The 19,766-nt window shown below is 37.4% G+C and overlaps 1 protein-coding gene across 2 annotated transcripts in view; it reads left to right on the forward strand.

The window, feature by feature from the left end:
* Window positions 1–19,766, forward strand: part of LOC109036592 (phospholipid phosphatase homolog 1.2 homolog) — a 71,360-nt gene that overhangs the window by 49,309 nt on the left and 2,285 nt on the right. Inside the window, exons 1-5 of one of the 2 annotated variants that reach the window (XM_019050911.2) lie at window positions 11,449–11,803; window positions 13,842–13,999; window positions 15,087–15,307; window positions 16,112–16,232; window positions 17,737–17,910. In XM_019050911.2, the coding sequence (XP_018906456.1) occupies window positions 11,764–11,803; window positions 13,842–13,999; window positions 15,087–15,307; window positions 16,112–16,232; window positions 17,737–17,910 (714 nt within the window). In that variant the 5' untranslated portion in view covers window positions 11,449–11,763. Of the gene's footprint in view, window positions 1–11,448; window positions 11,804–13,841; window positions 14,000–15,086; window positions 15,308–16,111; window positions 16,233–17,736; window positions 17,911–19,766 lie in introns of those variants that run through there. The other variant, XM_019050910.2, reaches the window with a different exon arrangement.

A 19,766-nucleotide genomic window follows, 5' to 3' on the forward strand; every position in this document is an offset into this window, starting at 1 on the left:
TGCTCTACACTAAAAACATTAAATGAAAAATCATACAAAAGAATAAACTTAAAAAATATAAAATCATGAGTGTGACAGACATTTTGAGATCTTGCGCTAGACCTAAAAAAGTAGTCAAGTTATTTATTTTAATTGAATAGCAACTTGAATTGACAATAAATTTTGAAAGAAGATATAACATGCTCTGAAATTTTGGAAATTGGAATTGGAATTTTGAATTTATCATCATTTAATAACAATTTAAATTTATAATCTGGAAAAATTAAATTATTCCGGAAAATAATTTCGGACTTTTAATGTGAAGTACCAGTATTGTGATGCCTTGCATTTCAAAAAAGAGGAGGTGAACGGCCATTTTAACAGATGCTGTCATAATGGTCTTCTCAGACTTGCCGAGCCTGGAATCGAAGACCAACTTCGCGACCTCTTCTCCAAACCTATTTTCATGACCAACATTTTGAGGTACAACAGTTGTATGGCTTTTGCATCTCTGTCTGCTTCCGAAGCTCATATAATTTTGAACCAAATCTTCTGCTATTGAATACGAAAAATCATGGAGAATTTAAGTTTTATGTTAACCAGCTTCTCGAAAGAAAAATAAAATTTCTAAGGAAGTCTGCAACGTCGCAAAAGAAGAAACGTCGTCTCTCATTTTGCCCAAAAATATGTATGTATAAAATTGAAGGCATCATGACTGGCCTCTCTCAACTTATATTCGTCTGTAACGATAAACAATGGGACGCGTTTGCTACGGCGCCTTGATACAACTATATAACCTCGACGGATGTCCGTATTGCGTTCAAAAAATTGAAGGCGTTTTGACCCCCTGCTCATACTACCTGTAGTTGATTCGATCGACAAACGCGTTGGTCGGCGGTGACGGGGACTTGATGCATTTTTTTAAACTTGATGGATGTCCGTATCGCACGACTGAAGTGCGAAACCACGTATCTCCGTTGCGGTGTTTCAAAATTTCCGTTCTTAAATCATCTCTTCCATGAGAAACAATCCAAATTTACGACTTTAAATTTTGAACCAAATTTTCTGCTATCGAATACGAAAAATCATTGAGAATTTAAGTTTTATGATGACCAGCTTCTCGATGGAAAACTAAAATTTCAATAATTTTTCCATCACAATACTGGCACTTCACATTTAAAAGTCCGAAATTATTTTCCGGATAATCATTTTCGATAATATTATCAGTGCTCTGCCGAAATGAATTGAGGTCATTTCCTTGTTCACCCCTACGTCGTACATTATCTATCTCACTGAGATAGCCATCATGCCGCACTTTGCGTCGCGCGGATAAATTGCGAGAAACATTGCCACGCTTCGCCGGACGCCCACGTTTTCGACTCCGATCCATTCTCAATATTAAAACGAATACGCGCACTTTACTAAAAATTCGAGATTCTTCATACACGACAAATATTAACAAAATTCAAAAGACGACGCGCACTGTACGAAAAAATCGGAATTCTTCATAAACGACGAATATCCATGACGACGAACGCCTCGGGCAGCCGAGTCATCAGGTGACCGAGAACGAACAATTTCGTGAAATTACAGATTTCGTGATTTTGGCAACACTGCTCCGGTTCGGAATCTCCAAAATTAGACAGAAAAAACAGCTGATCGAGACGCAATAAAAGAAGGGAAACCACGACGACCAGACGACGACGATCGATCGCGCAACACCGCTCTAACACACGGGTCACCCTATTTTAGCGTGTTTTCAACCCTTAGAATCAAAATTTCGAAAATCGGACGACGAATTGCACCCCTTCAGCACGAACCGCACATGCGTACAAAGTTTCAAGGAAATCCGCCTTCGGGAAGTCGCTGAAACATTGGGTACAAAATTGGGGCCTCTCCTTTATAGTTTTAGAAGATTTCTAGGAACCTAACCTAACCTAACGTAACCTAAGTTATGATAATCTTTTTGGTTAATTTTCTAGTTGAATTGGACGTATTTCTATCAAACGGACCTAAGCGCCATAGGGTGAGGAAGGTAGAGAGGGGCTTGGATTGGCGGCGGAATCGGGCGTCCGGCTTATTCCGTCCTATACTCGCAATGCTTTTCCATGGCGCTTAGGTCCGTTTTACAGAACGCGCTATCCGGCATTCTAAATTCCTCAAAAGGAACTCCAATTGGCGCTTAGTTCTGTTTGATAGAAATACGTCCAATTTATCTTGTTTTTAGTTAATATCAGGATCGAAGTGCACGGGCAGCGCTAGGAATTTTTTAGGAGGGTGCTTATGGGACGAAGGATCCATCCATTAAGAAAACATTTCGATTTCCGCTTTTGATGTGTTCCAGTAGGGGGATGGGGAATAGACCAGGTCATTTTCTTGTTGTGTTCACGGTAAAGTGTCAAATTCACAAAAGAAGTCCCAAAAAACGTCACTTGTAAAGTTCCGAAGTACTGATCTGTTTTATGCAAATGAAAAATTGACGGTTTTACAAATTTTTTGTCACTGCTATGAAGACGTTTTATCATCGCCACAGAAAACCTCGATTTTTAATTGATTAGCTTATTTTTTGTCAGTATCCCTCTAAAGGTTTATTTAAAGTATTGTAACGCACTTTTCGCTATTTGTCCCCCCCCCCCCCCGTCTGGTACACACCAATACCATTAATCTAATACTTTTTTTGAAAACCATGTAAACACTCAGCTAGATTTAGAAAGTAACGCTCGGTTTGGAGCATTTCCTTTTTTGTCAATGTTGAATCAAGACGTTTCCCTTTTCCTCAAGTGCGATACGAAATTAATACCGGAGGGCGCTGCGTAAACGCACTACGTGGAAGGAAATTTGGCGGCAACATGCAAGAGTAATCCAATAAACTTTCCTCAGTCAGCTTCAATTTCTCCTGCACAGAACCGTCTAGTTCATTTCTAATTAATTTTCGTGGTCAGCTAGAAGGAATATGCCGTGAGCCATAATCATTTTTTTCCGCGTATGTTTTCCAGTTGAGAGGCTTGTAAGACAAGGCGCATGCGTGCTTTTTTTGCTATTTCGAGAAAAACGTGTTTGAAGTTTCGAAATTACATCGATCCTTATGAAGGAAAGAAACTTCAAACTGACTTTTTGATGTTTAAAAATTTGAAATTGCGATCGAATTTTTCACACAATATGCATTAAGTCTAGTTTTACTTGGTTTCATTAATATCTCGATTTTTTTCAAAAATTGCACTTAAGCGCCTTGCCCTCCAAGCCCCTCAGTTGTACTAAATGTGATTCTCAGTGACCTACAGACGAGAGCCGCTACTACGTTGCGCTTCTTTGCGTCCTGTGTCTTTGAAATATTTTGGAATAATTCCACGTATTGGTAAACTTACAGTCAGGAATTTAATCCTTTTATATGCTTCAAGACGCTCCGTCCCAAGTATGAAATTTTCAAAATGTTGACATTCTTGCACTCAAGTCATGTTTGTCAAGAAATCAGAATCCTTTCTCGAGTTTTCTGACTGTGCCGAAGTCTCTCCAAACATTAAAATGAAGCAGTGGCGAGGAGTGAGTGATCGATCATCGATATTTACCGATTTGGAACTAAGGTAAAAAAATCGATTATTAAGGTGTCCGTTGCAAATACCCTGTTTATCGATCCTTTTCCATCGGTTTGAATGGAAGATAAATCGATATGTCGCAAAGCATGCCACGCCACTGTGATGAAGGCAAGCAGAGAAAGGGGAGGGGGTGAGGCGGTGAGGTCAGTGAGGTAGAAGATAATCTTGCTCCAGTTAACATCAAACCCAAAAAGGTAAAAGATTTTTATGAGACATGTAGACCTCCGCTTAAGGAGTGATGCCGTCATCAGTTCACTGACAAACGGATTGCACTCGCGCAAATTGGAAAAAAGTAAAAGAAGAAAGAAAAAAAAACAGTCCTTAAGACGGAACGTGGTCCACTCTATTTTGGTAATTTTTTTTCCACAGAACCTCAAGTCCGTTGAAAATCGTCCTAATTTATTCCTTTAAAGCAAGATGGCAAAAAACTTCGCAATTCGGATGTTTTTGTTGACAACAGATGATCGACAAAAATCCATCTTCTCCAGCACCATATTATGAGTCATGAGTCAAACGGAGGAAAAGCAATAAGCGGAGGAGAGTTATTGCATGAGGCATGAGACAAGGAATGCTACTTATGCTGAGCAACTTTTTCGGGTTGGAATTTTTTTTCCTCGTACACCACGTTGCCTATCGACACCACAGAGAATAAATGAGATGATGGAAACTTATGGGAACTTTATGGGATTGGAAATTAGCACGTCCGAGATTTACCACTTGCTTTTCTGAAACTGAATGGAAACATAAAAATAATTAAGATCAATAACCACTGAACCCCCCTCCCCCCCCCCTCCTCCCGTAATATTAAGTCAACACATGGGATTATTTATCTTAAGAGAGGGCTCAGAAGTATTAATGACTATACGGATCTATCATAGTTACCATCAAAACAATGATTTTGGATGATAAAATATATAGGATCATCGTATGCTCAACATCCAGTCTAAATGTAAGTTCACAGAAAGTGCGTGCAAGAAATGTTTTAGTCACACATTTTTTCCTTTATTCAAATTTTTTTCCACGTAAGAGGGCAACTTAACGGATTCCGTAATTTTTAAATGAAGAAAGGTAATTTTTAAAGGACCTACGTTTAATGTCATCTAGTTACTTTACCGATGAAAAAATGAAACTTGGTAAAATGTTCTGATTTTTATTTTCTAAGCAAATGTCATTTTAACTTAAAATTTTGCTGGGAAACATTGAAGTTGCCTGTGAATTTGTTTTCCATACTCACCATCCGTTCATAAAAAATAAATTATCATTTTCTCCCTGAATATTTTTGTGTTACGAATTATTTTACTTTCAACCTTCCGCTAAGATAAAAAAAAATAACAGAGAAATTGTTCTCCTTCAAGTTTCAAAAATAATGAAATACAGTAAATTTATTAGCTTTCGCAAGTTGGCAACACTGTTTTTTCCGTGTAAATCCATTCTATATGTAAGTGAGGATGTTGGCTTCGATAGATATCAATTGTTTTTAAATTTTTTCGGAGAAGAAACCGTGCTGCCAATTTGACGGTGGCGAGGTGTGAATGATCGATTATCGATATTTCTCCATTTGAATCTATGGTTTACAGAATCGATTATTAAAAGTTCGTTGCGAACACCCTGTTTTTCGATCCTTCTCCCTAGGTTCAAGTGGTAGATCAATCGGTATATCGCAAAGCACCCCTCACCACTGCAACTTGATCACCTTTAAGGGGCTACTTCAGGGCCCTCAGGCTTACTCAGGGATTTTCTGATAGAAATACCTAGACGATTCACGCTTCCCGCAAAGAAATCTGGGTGTTTATGTTAGAACTGAGCTTTGGTGCTTCTCTGAATTTGAATTGTGATGAAGCAAGGACATAAAATGGCACAATTTTATCAGATAAATTTCTTATCACACTCTCAAGAAAATTACAAATCCTACGTTGATTATTCAGCATATGCACGTGCACGTAAGAAGATGGCGGAAAAAAATTCAAACAAGGAAAGGGTTAGACGAATCCGTCCTGTTTATTTGTTTGATGATCATGTGTAACTCATGAGTTTTTCGGTCGATCTAGAAATGGCGTGCGTTTGCACCTTGACTAAACTTTGAAAATATACAATTGTAATAATAGAATACGTACTTTATTCCTTATATACTGTCGTTTTATAGAACTCCGTGACGCTCTACGATCCCTAATCGCCACTTTGCCGTGCTAAGTAAAAACGTCGTATAAGCATTCAAATGCTGCCAAATTTCTTCTTTGTGAATAATTATTTTTGAGGAAAGTTATGAATATCATTCCTTGAAATTTTCAGACTTTTTGGTTCAAATTACGAGCTATATGCTCTGAAAAATCGGAGGTAGAATATATTCACAAATTTTCCTAAAAATTCGTGATTTCTCGAAGGAAATTTGGTAACGTTTTGATAACTCATTCGACGTTCTTGCTTAGCACGGCAGCACCGTTCTCACTAAACCTGCAGGAATCTTGCATTTCGACGGTGAAAGTCGGCAATCACATAACTCGGTTTGCGACGTCGCAGACTTCATGTCATATACTTTATTTTTTAAACGGAAAACTACTTAACGGTAATTCTTTAAAAATGCCGTGATTTTTCTTCTATGTGCGAGGAAAATTCTGCAAAAACTTCAAGGAATCATGTCCATTTGTTCTCCTTTAAAAAAATAACATAGTTGCGGAGATTTTCAGACACCGCAAACGAGTTATGTGATTGCCGACTTGCACCGTCGATTTTGTATTTTGGACTAATTGTGAATAACACCCCTCCACCCTCTAATTAGCCGCCCTCTATACCATCTCACAGGAGAAGGAATGAAAGGATAAAAAATACCCATAGTTTTGCCCCAGTCAGAGTCCCGCCACTGCTGATCAACCGCGAAAACGGCAAAACCTAGTAAGAAAAATAAATATGTTGAGCGATGCGTTGAATGACGCGACGCACGGTGGATCGAGTCAATAGGAGGGGTCGGACAAAATTTGGAAACTTTAAACGCTTATAACTCCGTTTATACAAAACTTTGAGATTCCAAAAGTTGTTTCATTGGTTTCCTAGTGAAATTTTCTACTATCAGCATCCCTTGAAATTGGGAATGTGACGAAATAAACATCAAAATTAGCAGTTTAAGTCAAAAATTTCTTGTCCGACCTCTCTAAATGCCTCGATCCACTGTGCGACGCGGCCCTACCCTGAGAATGGAGTGCTCCAGACCGTGCGTAAATGAAACAAGCGATGATGAGTTCAGTCCATTTAATTTGACAGAAAACTCCACTCATGCCCCGGATGACGGATTCAGTTCCGAGTTCCCGTGGGAGAACCAATACCTCTAGTATATAACGTCGCTCCTGTTCCACACCAACCCTATCCGACTTGCTTCGTTTTCTAGCAGGTATGTCAATGCCACCCTCGAGAAATTTCGGTGTTAGTATTTCCGCTATAAGCCCAACTGTAATTTGTTCCACCGCACAAACGCTGTGTTGCCGAGTGTCCGATAAGCATGAAGCAAGGGCCGCGGCATGTGAATCAAATTGATGAATTTTAAGATATCTATGGGCAATGCTATCACCTCTCCTCATCCATTGCCCCAAAATTGAGAGACGTTTTAGGTATCCATCAGGTTTTAATCAAAAATAAAAAAAAATTAGCGCCACCTGTCCCGCCGCACAATGGAACGAGTCAATTCAAGAAGTCGGACAAAATTTGCAAACTTTAAAAGCTCGTAACTCTGTAAATACAAGACGTTGAGGTTCTTAAAGTGGTTACATTGGTTTTCTGGTAAAATTTACTTAAAGAAAAACCCCTTAAAATTTGACAAAATGAACATCAAAATCTGCAGGTTTTAGTCCAAATATTTAAGTCCGCTCTCTCGCATTGACTCAATCCACTGTGCGCCGTCCGACGGAGAAAAATAGAAGGAACCACACGTGCATAATTAAAAAAAAAAACTCTTTATACGAGGTTTTTTTGTCCTTCTGCAGTATTGTATCTGTACAGTATTTTCTTTTTCTCATTTTATTTTATGCAAGGCTCACGAAGAGTATCAAGAAATATCATGGAGGTCTTTAATCAAATATATTACAAACAATCCTTCGCTCGTGGGGAAAGGAAAGTGCAATACCTGAAAAATTTCTATTTTATTAATTTCACCGAAAAAAAGAAGTGTTACGCCAACAACCGACACCGCTGATTTTACGACCCGAGGTTGTTAAAAAAATGTGCCAGGATAGCATGCGTTACTTTTACAGCTTCAGTGGATGTTAATTTACACACCTGATAGATGTTTCTTTGACTAATGAGGACGGAAAATTTACGTCCCTGGAGACGTGAAATTAACCCCCTTGAGGATATGGATTTTACGTTCTGCCGGTCGTAAATTTTAAGTCTTCGGGGTCGGAAAATTTACGACGTTGAAAGCGTAAATTTCACTTCGTCGGGGACGTAGATTTTACGACTTCAGGGACGTGAATTTTACGACTTCGGGGGCGTGAATTATACGCCTGGGACGTGAATTTAACGTCCCCGAAGGCGTAAAATTCACGTCCCCGGAGGCGTAAAATTCACGTCCCAGGCGTAAAATTCACGTCCCTGAAGTCGTAAAATCTACGTCCCCGACGAAGTGAAATTTACGCTTTCAACGACGTAATTTTTCCGACCCCGAAGACTTAAAATTTACGACCGGCAGAACGTAAAATCCACATTCTCAAGGGGGTTAATTTCACGTCTCCAGGGACGTAAATTTTACGTCCTCGATAATGAGGAAATAGCCACGTTGGTAAAAAGTCAAAAGTTCACAGCAAGAAGATTGCATATTACTACTAACTACAAGAGTAGCTGCTCACAGTTCAGTTTTCCGAACTCCTGAAATAAGTGATGTAGGCAACATTTAACTCAGTGCAACACAAGAGGTTATCGTTGCTTTCTGAAGGCGCTCACGTCGTACGGCAATAATGCCGCGAATGTAAGCTCGGCTCCGGACTGAATTATTAAAGTGATTATTATGTGATATTAAGTGTTATTTAAGGTTGACTTCATTTTCTTTTGATGGAGGTCTCATTATCAATAGTAGAAGAGTCATCTGACGACCAAAAATAATCAGTAAATTTAGAGGATGTATGCAATTAGCAGATAGAGTATTGCAAACTAGAAAATCATGAGTCGGCCAAATAAAGTTGGTTCTTGGAAGTCTGGCTCTGGTACGCCTGGTTCAGCTGATCAGGGACTCAAACTAGTGTACGCACACCTTTCTCAGAAATTAGTGCCGGATTTATGAGATTTTTTTTTTTTTTTTGACTGGTGGGATATTGATTTAGTTACCTTATGAAGGAAGGGGGTCTCGAAGACACCCATAAGCTAAAAGAGGGTCCAGAGGAGGACCTGGGTAATTGTATAAAAATTTAGAGTAATATTTTTAGTCCTTTATTTGTTTACTGAAACCACTCTTTCTCTTCGGTTAGCGGTGAAGCATGCTGTATTTCTGCACGTACATGACCGCGTTTAGTCATTTTTTATCACTTCAATGGCTCTATAAAATAATATTTATCAAACGTTTTACATCTCAAAAGGAATGAAGCAAATGGTCTAATGAAATTAATCGACCTAAGACAGAAAATAAGGAAGAAGAAAAAATATCAATCCAAAAGTTAAGAAAATTGTAAATTATTGAAGAAGAAGAAGATATTTTCGTATTGCGATTCTACTCATTCAAGGGATACCTACGAGATAAAACTTATACTTTGGGACTTCAAAAAAACTCTAATGTATGCCACAGTCTGTAGAAGGAATGACCTCCAGATGCCCAAAACTTTTTATTATACGCTATAAGTTTCAAGTTGAGACAATCGACCCACCCGTATTTAATTACATTGATTTTGATAGTTTTTTAAGTATTTTTTATGTTTTTGAAGGTAAGGAATACTTACTTTGAAATGTTTAACTCATTGGTGACATGCTGGAGCCTTCTTACCCCTCTTCGACATCTGTCATATGTGACTCCCCCAGAAGAGGATAGTCGTGTCAACTAGACCCCGCTTGGGGTTTCTAGGGATAGTCGTCAAAAAAAAAAAAAAAAAAAAAAAAAAATCCTTAACACGATACAACCCTCTATAAGATACCAGGTTATAGACGTGCTTTTTAAATGAGCTTTTGACGACCGCTATTTTTTTCTTTCTTTTTTCTCTCTTTTTCCAAAATGATTCTTGATTGCGTAACACTAGCGCATATTTTGAGCAAACTTTTAAAATAAGAGGCACAACAACGCGTGTTGATGACAGCGCAGAGATTCAACTATGCGTACTTAAACCGTTTTGCATCTGCAAAATTGAGGGCGCGATGCGAAAGGCGTGAACTCATAATTCTCAACTCAATGCTGCCAATGAGGTGAAAGCTCGGATTCAGGAGAAAAGTTAAAAAACGAGGCAGGAACGTCCGATGTCTTCGAAGCGCCACTACAAATAAAACAAACCGAAACAACACAGCATGGCAACAGAGTGTAAAGGAGAGAGCGCGCGTTGATGACGGCGCAGAGATGCGACTATTCGTACTCGATGGATGTGCGTGTCGCATCCGCAAAATTGAAGGCGCGATGGCGCGAAGAGTGAACTCGCAATGCTCCGCTGCGCTGTTCAATTCTAAAATTTTAAGACACCTGCACAAAGGAACTTACAAAATAATTTTGTTGTTTTGTGAAATATATCAAGCCTGATCTTTTGCAAAGATTTATTCTTGAACATTTCAAAATGATTAATGTATTTAAAAGACTGCTTCGTGAAACGCTGGAATGAAGCATGCATACGATCCGTCCATGCTTAGTAGTTTAATGCGGGAAACATACTAGCTATAGCTATTGAATTATTGATGAGAGGCACGTTTCCAAGAAAAAGACCTAGTAGACGTTCATGCAATCATGATGTGTTTTAAAAATTAGTCTACAACATGAAATCTTCCTTGAATAGATTCTTATCAGCTAAGTGCACTTATTCGTGATGAATGACGAATGAATATGAATATTTTTTCTGTATTAGCTCGTATCAGACATATCGATTAAAGTAAATAAAATCGAGTAGGCTTGGGCATAGATGGCGTTTAAATATGGTTTAAATGCTCTCAAAGGAATGTGCAGAGCTCACACTTCTGGTCCAGATCCATCATCTAACGTTACGAACAACCTCTGGTTATGACAAACACTCTGAGTATCTGAATAATTTTAACCGGAGGTCGAAACCCTTAGTTCCAATAAGTTCCACCAGAATCGAGAATGTCTTCCGAAACATTAACTTTATCTTAAAAGTCCTAAAATCTCCAAGGTCAGCGCCTTAAAATTTGCTTCAACAAGAAGATCAATTTGACCAGAGGTGGTAGGAAACTCTGGACCCAGGAGTCTTAGGATCTGCTCTTATTAGCCGGCTGACTTTAGCAAGAGACAGTTTTCATGAATTGATTCTTGGCGATTCTTGCAATTATCGACAAGAAAAAGAGGGGCCAGATTTTTTGCTTCATTTAAAAGCTGGCATATTTTTAAGTACATAACATACGTACCTACTTATTTTGCTCTAAGCTACTCCTGCTGTTACTAATTTTGGCGGGTTTTATTTGAATGCACTGCCGGTTGCGGTAGTGCCACTTCATTCTTGCTGAGGGAGTCGTATAAAATTCTATCATTATGCTGTATTGGTCTTGAATATTGAACGATATAGATTGATGATTTTTTAAACCTCAAGTTTTTAAACATACACTCAAAATTTTACCTCATAGACTCAAGGTTTTATTATCCAATGTGGTCCCAGATGCTCGTATTATGTTGGCAGTACACGTGTCACATGATACACGTTATCACTAAGGTCTGTTTGTTTTGAAAGAGGGTTACGTTTTCAGTTTTTTCGTCATCCGATCCATGTAATTGTAATTTGCTCGCTATTTATCATAAGTATTAATAAGTACTTATTTGACTTTGATTAGATTGTCACGTCTGTTAAGTAGTAATCATGAATCAGGACATTACTCAGTATGATTTCCTAGTAGCCTTACTCTGTCATAGTTTTTTATCGTAGCAAAATGCAGTGATCAAAAGTTAGCTCCAACTAAGTAAATATTTGTCATTTATGATCCTCATTAACTACTTTTCTGAAAGTAGGAAGTCTGTTCAATTCGTGTAGTTACTTATCATGTATGCTTAACTTAGTTCCTGATTTCGCACCAAGAAATGTTACACAAGTTCGCCAAGGACAAATTAAGTCTAATCTGTAAGTTTGCTTGTTGATTTAAATGGTAAAACTTTTCCTTTTGGGTGGAGTCTCACACATTTGCTCCAAGGATTTGAGCAGAAATTGCTCGTGGGAAATGTGCACAATGGACTCATCATTAGAACTTGTGAGCAGATGCCAGAATAAAGGCATGTGTGCGTCTCTAAGGTTCTTTGATAAGAGTCGACTGTTCAGCAGAGATTCCTTCCTTGAGCTCGGAAGGTAGGGATGACAAAAATCCTGCCGAATTTCCATCGTAAACTGTCTGGTGCGCAATCGGGAGCATCGATGTTTCCTTTCTGCAGACTCACTGCACTCCCCACGCGCCGCAGGATTTTTGTCAACCCTCGCCTTTCGGGCCAAGCAGGAATCTTTTAAATTCAAACCAAATTAAACGCCCTTTTTTTTTTAAAGGAAAATCTGTGTGATTTCTCTTCTATTATCTATATGATTAGGAATTTTAATTAATAAAGACCATAAGGAATACAAAAAATACAAATAAGGGGCCGTCCATAAATTACTTAAGGCTCTCATGGGGAGGGGAGGATCTATAACAGCCTTTCGGTGCCTTACGAGGGGGGAGGAGAGGGCACGGCTGAGCCTTACGTCAACTTTTTAGCCTATATTTCAAGAAAATGCAAAAATCCATTTTTCGTCAGGTTAATAATAAAATTCAAGATGAAATAGAGGAAATCAGGAAACCACCGATTGCTGGTCGATCGAACCATGCCCTAATCATTTCTCTTGATTCCCATTTCTCCACTCATTCTCACGATGATGAGTAGTGACTTCATCCTTACGTCAACTTTATACTTTTAACTATTTACTCCCAAGGCCAAAAAAATCTTCAATTTTGCTCCATATTTTTGTTTATTAAACTAATTATATCATGAATCTTTCCTGTGAACTTACTCCAGAAAATTTAGTTTCACTTAAACAAATTGTGGCTTAAAAATTTCATTTTTTTCTAACGGGAAACGTCATGCTTCGATCTACGATAACTGAAAAAAAAGGGAGGGGGGGGCTAGTCGAGACTTACGTAATTTTTAGAGAGGGGGGGGGGGGGTTAAGGGATGCCTTACGGTGCTGCACAAGGAGAAAGTATGGGGGTCCAAAAATGGGGAAAAGGTCTTACGTAATTTACGCTGAGAGTAGGTTGGAGAGTAGAGACGCATCGGTGACACGCTCTTGCTTACTGATGATCTGCGGCAGGATTTTTGTCAACCCTAACCTTCCAAGCCAAGAAGGAATCTCTGCTAAACTCAAACGCCCTTTGATAAAATCTGACTATCCAAATCCTAAAAAAGGGTGCCATGTGGGCAATAGCTGAATGCTTCCTCTTTTGATAGATCTTATGACTCTCTAGAATTTTACTGTTATTCGGTACCAGTGTGTCTCTTTTTTATCCACTTAATAATTACAATATCACAACTTTTTTTTTTTTTTTTTTTTTTTTTTTTTTTGGAACTTCAAATAGCCCTCAAGGGCTAATCCCATTCAATTCAGGCTACCAACCCTACTTGCCCTAACCTATTTCATAATCTAAATTCCCTCCACCTATAACACTTGGGCAACAGTTCTCCATCACCCCAATTAGATTCTTGAAACCTCAAACTACCTACTATCAGTTAGTCTGTCAGATTGTGTGACGTTAAAACAGAGAAACACAAGTTGAGTTACCATGTCGCATGGTATACTATGGGAATTTTCAAGATAAAATTATAAGTGGACTGTGTTGAACCAGTGTCTACCCGACCCACCTTCGCCCAATGACCAAGTACTCATAAGCAAGGTAGCTCCGAGTGCCTCGGCTAATGCATGGATGCTCCTAAACAACTCTTCAAACTTCACACCATATTGATAGAACTTTCACTAAGGAGTTAGTATTGCCTGTTTTCGCAGTAACTGAATTATAAAGTCTCAGTGAATATTTCTTGCAAGCACTGTCCTCTCTCTAGTTTCAAATGGTTTCAATGTGTCAATGCATACGTAATACCTATTTGACAAATATGTAATTGAATCTTGCTTTTGATTTCAGTTTTAACCTTACTGCTGCTGATTGAGTTTGGACCAGTGCCACACCTTCAGAACATAGGATTTTACTGTGGAGACCCCAAAATCAGTCACAAATTTACTGGTGATACCATCAGAGCAAGAACTCTAATAGCGATCTCTTTCATAGCTCCATTTTTAGTGGTATGTATTTGCCCTTGTCATCACTGAATAACTCTTGAGTAGGTAAACAGAATTGTGATAGTCAAGAAACGTGTTTTTTGATCATGTTCATTAAGGGGCATGTTATTTATGGAGGTCTTTCTATTCTGTATAAGTCTTACTATCAACATCTCTGTTTCTGATGCCAAAAGAATTGGACTACACTTTGCATTTTGGAACCACAATTTCTAGCTCATCAGTAAAGGAAGTTATGCGCATCGGGTAACTAATGGTACTGAAGGTACTTACTTTCTCCATACTCTGTCAGAAATTTTAGTTCCCAGTTACAGAATGTAGTTCAATTGTCTTCCACAGGGATTCATTGAAAATCTCCATGTCTCTGCCGTACTGTGCATGGCCTGACTCAAATAATCGGAGCAACAAAGGTTCCTTGTCCATGTAAGAGAATAGTATGAAAATTAATCAGAAATAAAATTTCAACTGCTAATATAGAGAAATGCTCTTCTGTTGGTTGTTATGTTGTTATTGTCATTGTTGATAGTTGCCCAGAAATATTTAAACACTGTTACTAGTGTAAAAACTGGCATTGCAATTCTAGTAAATCTCTGTTCAAATCTGACTTTTCTACGAATAAAACACATGACAAACCTCTAGACATTTTGGGGGCTGTTTCAACATTACACCTGTAATCAAAGTGATTCGCTAAAATATATGCCACGATCTATCTTCTAAAAATGAGATGTGTCTGGTCAAAAGCCTCTCAAGTGCAAGTGTTTAATACATTAGAGTAACTAATTGGAGATCGAAAAGAACTGAATTTCTGAGGGTGAAAAATTAGTCAACGTTAGAGAGAGGGGAATACCTCCATCGCATTTGGAATTGTGAAAGAGATGACTGGGCTACCATCTGATGTAAACAAACACATATTTAAACTGTGTCTAATGCCTAGATTTTTTTCTTTTTTGAATAATAAAACATTTTTTTTTGTGTGGCACTAAAGAATTCAATGTCACTCTTTTAACAAATATCTTCAGAAATATTTGTATTTGTACATCTTGATATATTTTGTTAAATTCATGACTTTGACATTATAATTTTTTTCTTCTAGTGCTGTTTGATCGAGTATAGCAGAAGCTCCAACCGGCCAGACAGATACGGTGTCAGTCGACTGAGCTGGTTCAGACGAGCATTACTATGGTACAAAGAGTACTTCATTGGTCTTCTTTTCTGTTATGTAATTATAGACGTGGCAAAGGTCATCGTCGGAGAGCCTCGACCTCATTTCTTGGACACATGCCAACCGGCTCAAGCTGTGAATTGCACTCAGGGGTGAGATTCATAATTATTTTAACAACATAGGAGAACTCAATTGTCTTTATTTTTGTTTTTCACATTGTAGCATTTATCATTGAAGCTTCGCATCAGTTTAAGGTATACATCATAAAGTTGGGTAACACGATTTTACTCCCATTGAAAAGATGAATGTCAACAAGGTTCAGCTATAGGTTTATCTTTGTTGCAAAAAGCTTTTTCGATACAGCTCACCAACTTGGATCGTAGAATGGTCTACGTATATCTCCACTTTTGCTGGAAAAGCTTGTACCTCAAGCATTAAGGATCCATTTGCAAAGGTACTTTTCATGATTCAAGCTTTTCTTGCTAAGAAACTGCCATACTAAAAATATTTTTCCTGAAAATAGGTACTTTTCTTTAAAATCTGTGAAATCTGTGTGGATTGAACATGCATTTGACCCACAGTTTTTTTTAAAAAGGCCAGACAGTGATTCTTGTTGCTGTTTAGATGATGTCTGCTGAGGACAGTCAGCAGAAATGGTGAAGACTGGTTGCATCTGACAGTCTGAATCTCCGACTGACAAAAAAGATTGAAAATGTATGTTGCTGTTTTAGCAAGCGCTAACAATTTTACAGTTAAAACAAGTATGATCATCACAACTTCATATCGAATGTACATCAAATCTGTAAAGAAAAAATTGCAGTATCAACCTTGCCAGTGTTTGCAATTGTAGATCATGTTTCTGATAAAATTTTCATGCATACATTGTTGGCAGTATGATTTTCCTGCTGAGTTGACTACATACCTACAATTTTACTGATTTTTCTAAATTTTTGCAGATACATTGCACATTACACTTGCACAAATAAAATGTTGAGTGGCTACCTAATCAGAGATTCGTATAAATCTTTTCCATCTGGACATGCTGCATTCTCGGTGTACAGTGCTGTTTTTACCATTGTGAGTATAGTTACTCTTGCCAGAGTATCAAGACTTAAATTTTGTGATTGCATTTCTAGGGAAATGAGATTACCTTCCAGAATGGAGTCCTCAAATTGTTGCCATAGGAAAAGGAGTTGCTTGAGGCTTTTTACTATATATTTAAAGGCACCTACTCTAGAAAGACATCTGTTTTAAAATTGAGTTTTGCAAGTAAATATGGAGAGACTGAGGAGAATTGCTCTTTTCAAGATTTTTATCAATTATAAAAATTTACGCAGGGATGTAGGTATAAAGTGGGCACTGGCATTCCCGTTCTTTGTAAAAGTGAACAATATAGATATCTACAGCCAATGAGAGGTATGAATTGTGAACTAGTTGTTCACCACAACAAACCTGTCATGCAGAGCATAGTGGAGCGCATGAACATCAGAGAATTATAGTTCAGTACCAATGTTTCATTTCAGCGCAATTTAAATCCTTCTTTTAACACTATTTATTTCATCAACAAGGAAGGTTCTTCTTTTGAAACTCTTTGAATATGTACAAGTTTCATTAATTCTCCATCAATATTCATGATTTCATCAATTTTATGAATTCTGTTTGTAGAATTTTAGCCATTATAACTTCATATTTTCACTTCGTATGAGGAAACTGGCAAGTTTAAAAACAAGATTTTTCCATAAGAACACGCAGACAATTTAATTCTTGCCAAGTGTGACAGATCAATGGTTAATGGCTGTCTTGTGCAAGTACCTACTCAAGATCCAGATCTCTAAAATCACTCATACGACTCCTTTTTTTTTGAGTGGTGTACCTGCTTCTTTCCCATTGGAACTGTTATTCCCAACGTATGCATAACATTTGGAATGGAGTAATTGTGCAGTTAAATCCTTGAAAAATCTTGGGTATAAGGAATGAATTTCATTGTGTTAAAATGTCAAAGCGGTTTTTATTTACAGAATTCTAATTGTAGGTAGCTTTAAATGCAACTACAAAGTAAACATGTAAAAACAGACTAGCACAAAAAAGGTCCCAGTTGCATTGTTAATCGATGTTGTCTATGGGAAGTATATGATATTTTTTTAGATCAATTTTATACACATGCTATAGACAATTCGCAATCCAAGGCAATTTGTGATCAGCTTGCAAATTGCCTCTTTTGCAATATGCATATTGTATGTGTAATTTACTTCATTGGCAATATGCATATTACCTATGCAATTAGCGAGCTGTTTAAGTGATGGAACGGAAAATGATAACTTGATAAGGAATCATTGGCAACACTTCAGAATTTGCAGATGAGCTAGCAGCATCAAAACCAGGTATTTGCACTAGCTCCCTGCGTAAGCACTAGGAGCAAGGGGAGGTCCAGATTTTCAATTGCTTGCCCTGATAGGAAATTGTTGGTGACAGGTCACATGATATCACATGAGTGCACATTGACCTCATTCTTGTGCTTCAAAATTCAATGTTGCCTCTTGTAGATATAACAGGTCTAAAATAGTTTTTGTGGTATTTTCAGTGGTATTTGCAGAGGAGGATGATTCCTGTAACTTACACTCTACTACCTTTATTGCAAATACTGTGTATTGTTTGGGCTCTTTGTTGCTCTTTGACAAGGATTACAGATCGTAGACATCATTGGTGGGATGTTTTAGCAGGATCTATCGTAGGTGTTGCTACATCAGTGTATGCTGTGAGTATTTCAAATCTTTCTTTTTATTCCAATCAGTCTCATTGTTTGAAATTAAAGTGAGAAAAATTAGATTGATATTTTACATCCATGAAGAAGAAAATAAAAACCCAAATGCACCTTGCAATTATATATATGAGAAGTTTCTTTAAACCAATCATAGCCATGAACTTGGAAATCTTGATATTTTGTTACACAGATAACTTCATGGAATGTGGCTTCATGAAGTGAACAAATTCAAGCAAAGACCTATAAAGTAAAAATTTGACTGCATTTTGCAGTAAGGAACCAAGCCACAGCAGTTATTGCCAATTTTAACCGGGAAATTTAATTTTTTACAAGAAAACGTTTGTGCGGATTCCTTCGAAAATGTGGAGGAATTTATTTTGTACTATGCAGAAAATTTGCTGAAATTTGCCCAAAAATCCGCTTAACCGTCTTAATGTAATAATTAAATTGCTCTATTAAATTTGGCAATAGCTGATGTAGCTCGGTTCCTTTCTGCCTAAGACAGTCCAATCGATTGATAACAGATAAGCAGAATAGCCGTAAATGTTTATTAAAATGAAAATCACATTTTCATTCCGCCAAAGCTTTTTGACCCTACACAGTTATCATCAGGGTAAAGATTACAACATAGCATAAAATAGAAAACTACAAAGCAGTTAACAAGCACTAACTTTAAAAGCAAGCAACCACATTTTACAAGTAGAAAGAAAGAAAATTAGCGAATTCTCGTAATCTTTACCCTCATAGTTGTGTGGGGTCGAATAGCTTTGGCGGAATGAAAATGTGATTTTCAACATTGTAAACATTTACAGCACATGGCTATTCTGCTAATATTAATTAATTAATGCTGTCATTTACATAATGTTTGGTCCAATTGATGATAGTCCATATTAATTTGACAGTAAGGTTTTTCCTCCATAAATGAAGAATCTGAAATTTTTTCCCTCTTTTCTTAAGTTTTTTTTTCCTTCTCAAGAGTATCATCTTATGAGGAAGATTCATTTGCATAAATTTACTTGGAATTTTTACTCTGTATCAAAACTTCTTCTTTTTTACCGGATAGCAAGGGGTTTGAAAGGTTAGAAAGTTCATCTAACATTGTGAGAGTGAAAATTTCTGAGTGAATTTCAAAGAGCAAATTATTCAGAGAAATACAATGGTAAAAGGCAATCAGCCAGAATCCATGATTTTAAAAGAAAATATGCACATACACTTAATCTACAGAGTGATCTTAAAGTCCTGCTCTACCACTGTAACTTCTGAGTGAGTTTAGATAACCGCCTCTTTATGTTCTTTTCTATAATTTATCGCAAGTGCAGGGTCATTATTTGAGATAGAAAAGTAAGCACCCCTTCTGCAAGGCAGTCCTCCCAAAATTTTGAGAGGTCCTAAAAGTAGTCTCCTTTAACCTATTTGCATGAATCACCCTGTACAATACTATCTAAATTAAAGTACATACGTCTTTAATCAAATTAGGATTAATTTTCTAATATTTGAACTCGTTGGAGGGATAAAATGTATGATCTTAGCTCAGCAGAAACTTTTTTTTGAAGAAGCTCAGGTTTTTGCGCTTATTCACTATAAAAAATTTTGGAAATTTTTTCCCCTTTTAATTCTTTTTAGTGGAACCTGTTATAGAAGAATGAGGCAATTTTTTTATTTTGACTTTCATGGTTGTAATTCTAATACTTAACAGTTAATTTCAACAACTTCAACTCTATTCTGTCATTTGAAACGAGAGGTGCATTGTGAATTTCAAGGAGCATCTACACTTATTTTAGTGGCCTCTTTAATATTAATATCTCTGAACGGGGTTGAATTTTTGGAACTGAAAATTTTCCAAGTTGTTA

Source organism: Bemisia tabaci, chromosome 1 (assembly GCF_918797505.1).
Source record: "Bemisia tabaci chromosome 1, PGI_BMITA_v3".
NCBI lineage: Eukaryota > Metazoa > Arthropoda > Insecta > Hemiptera > Aleyrodidae > Bemisia > Bemisia tabaci.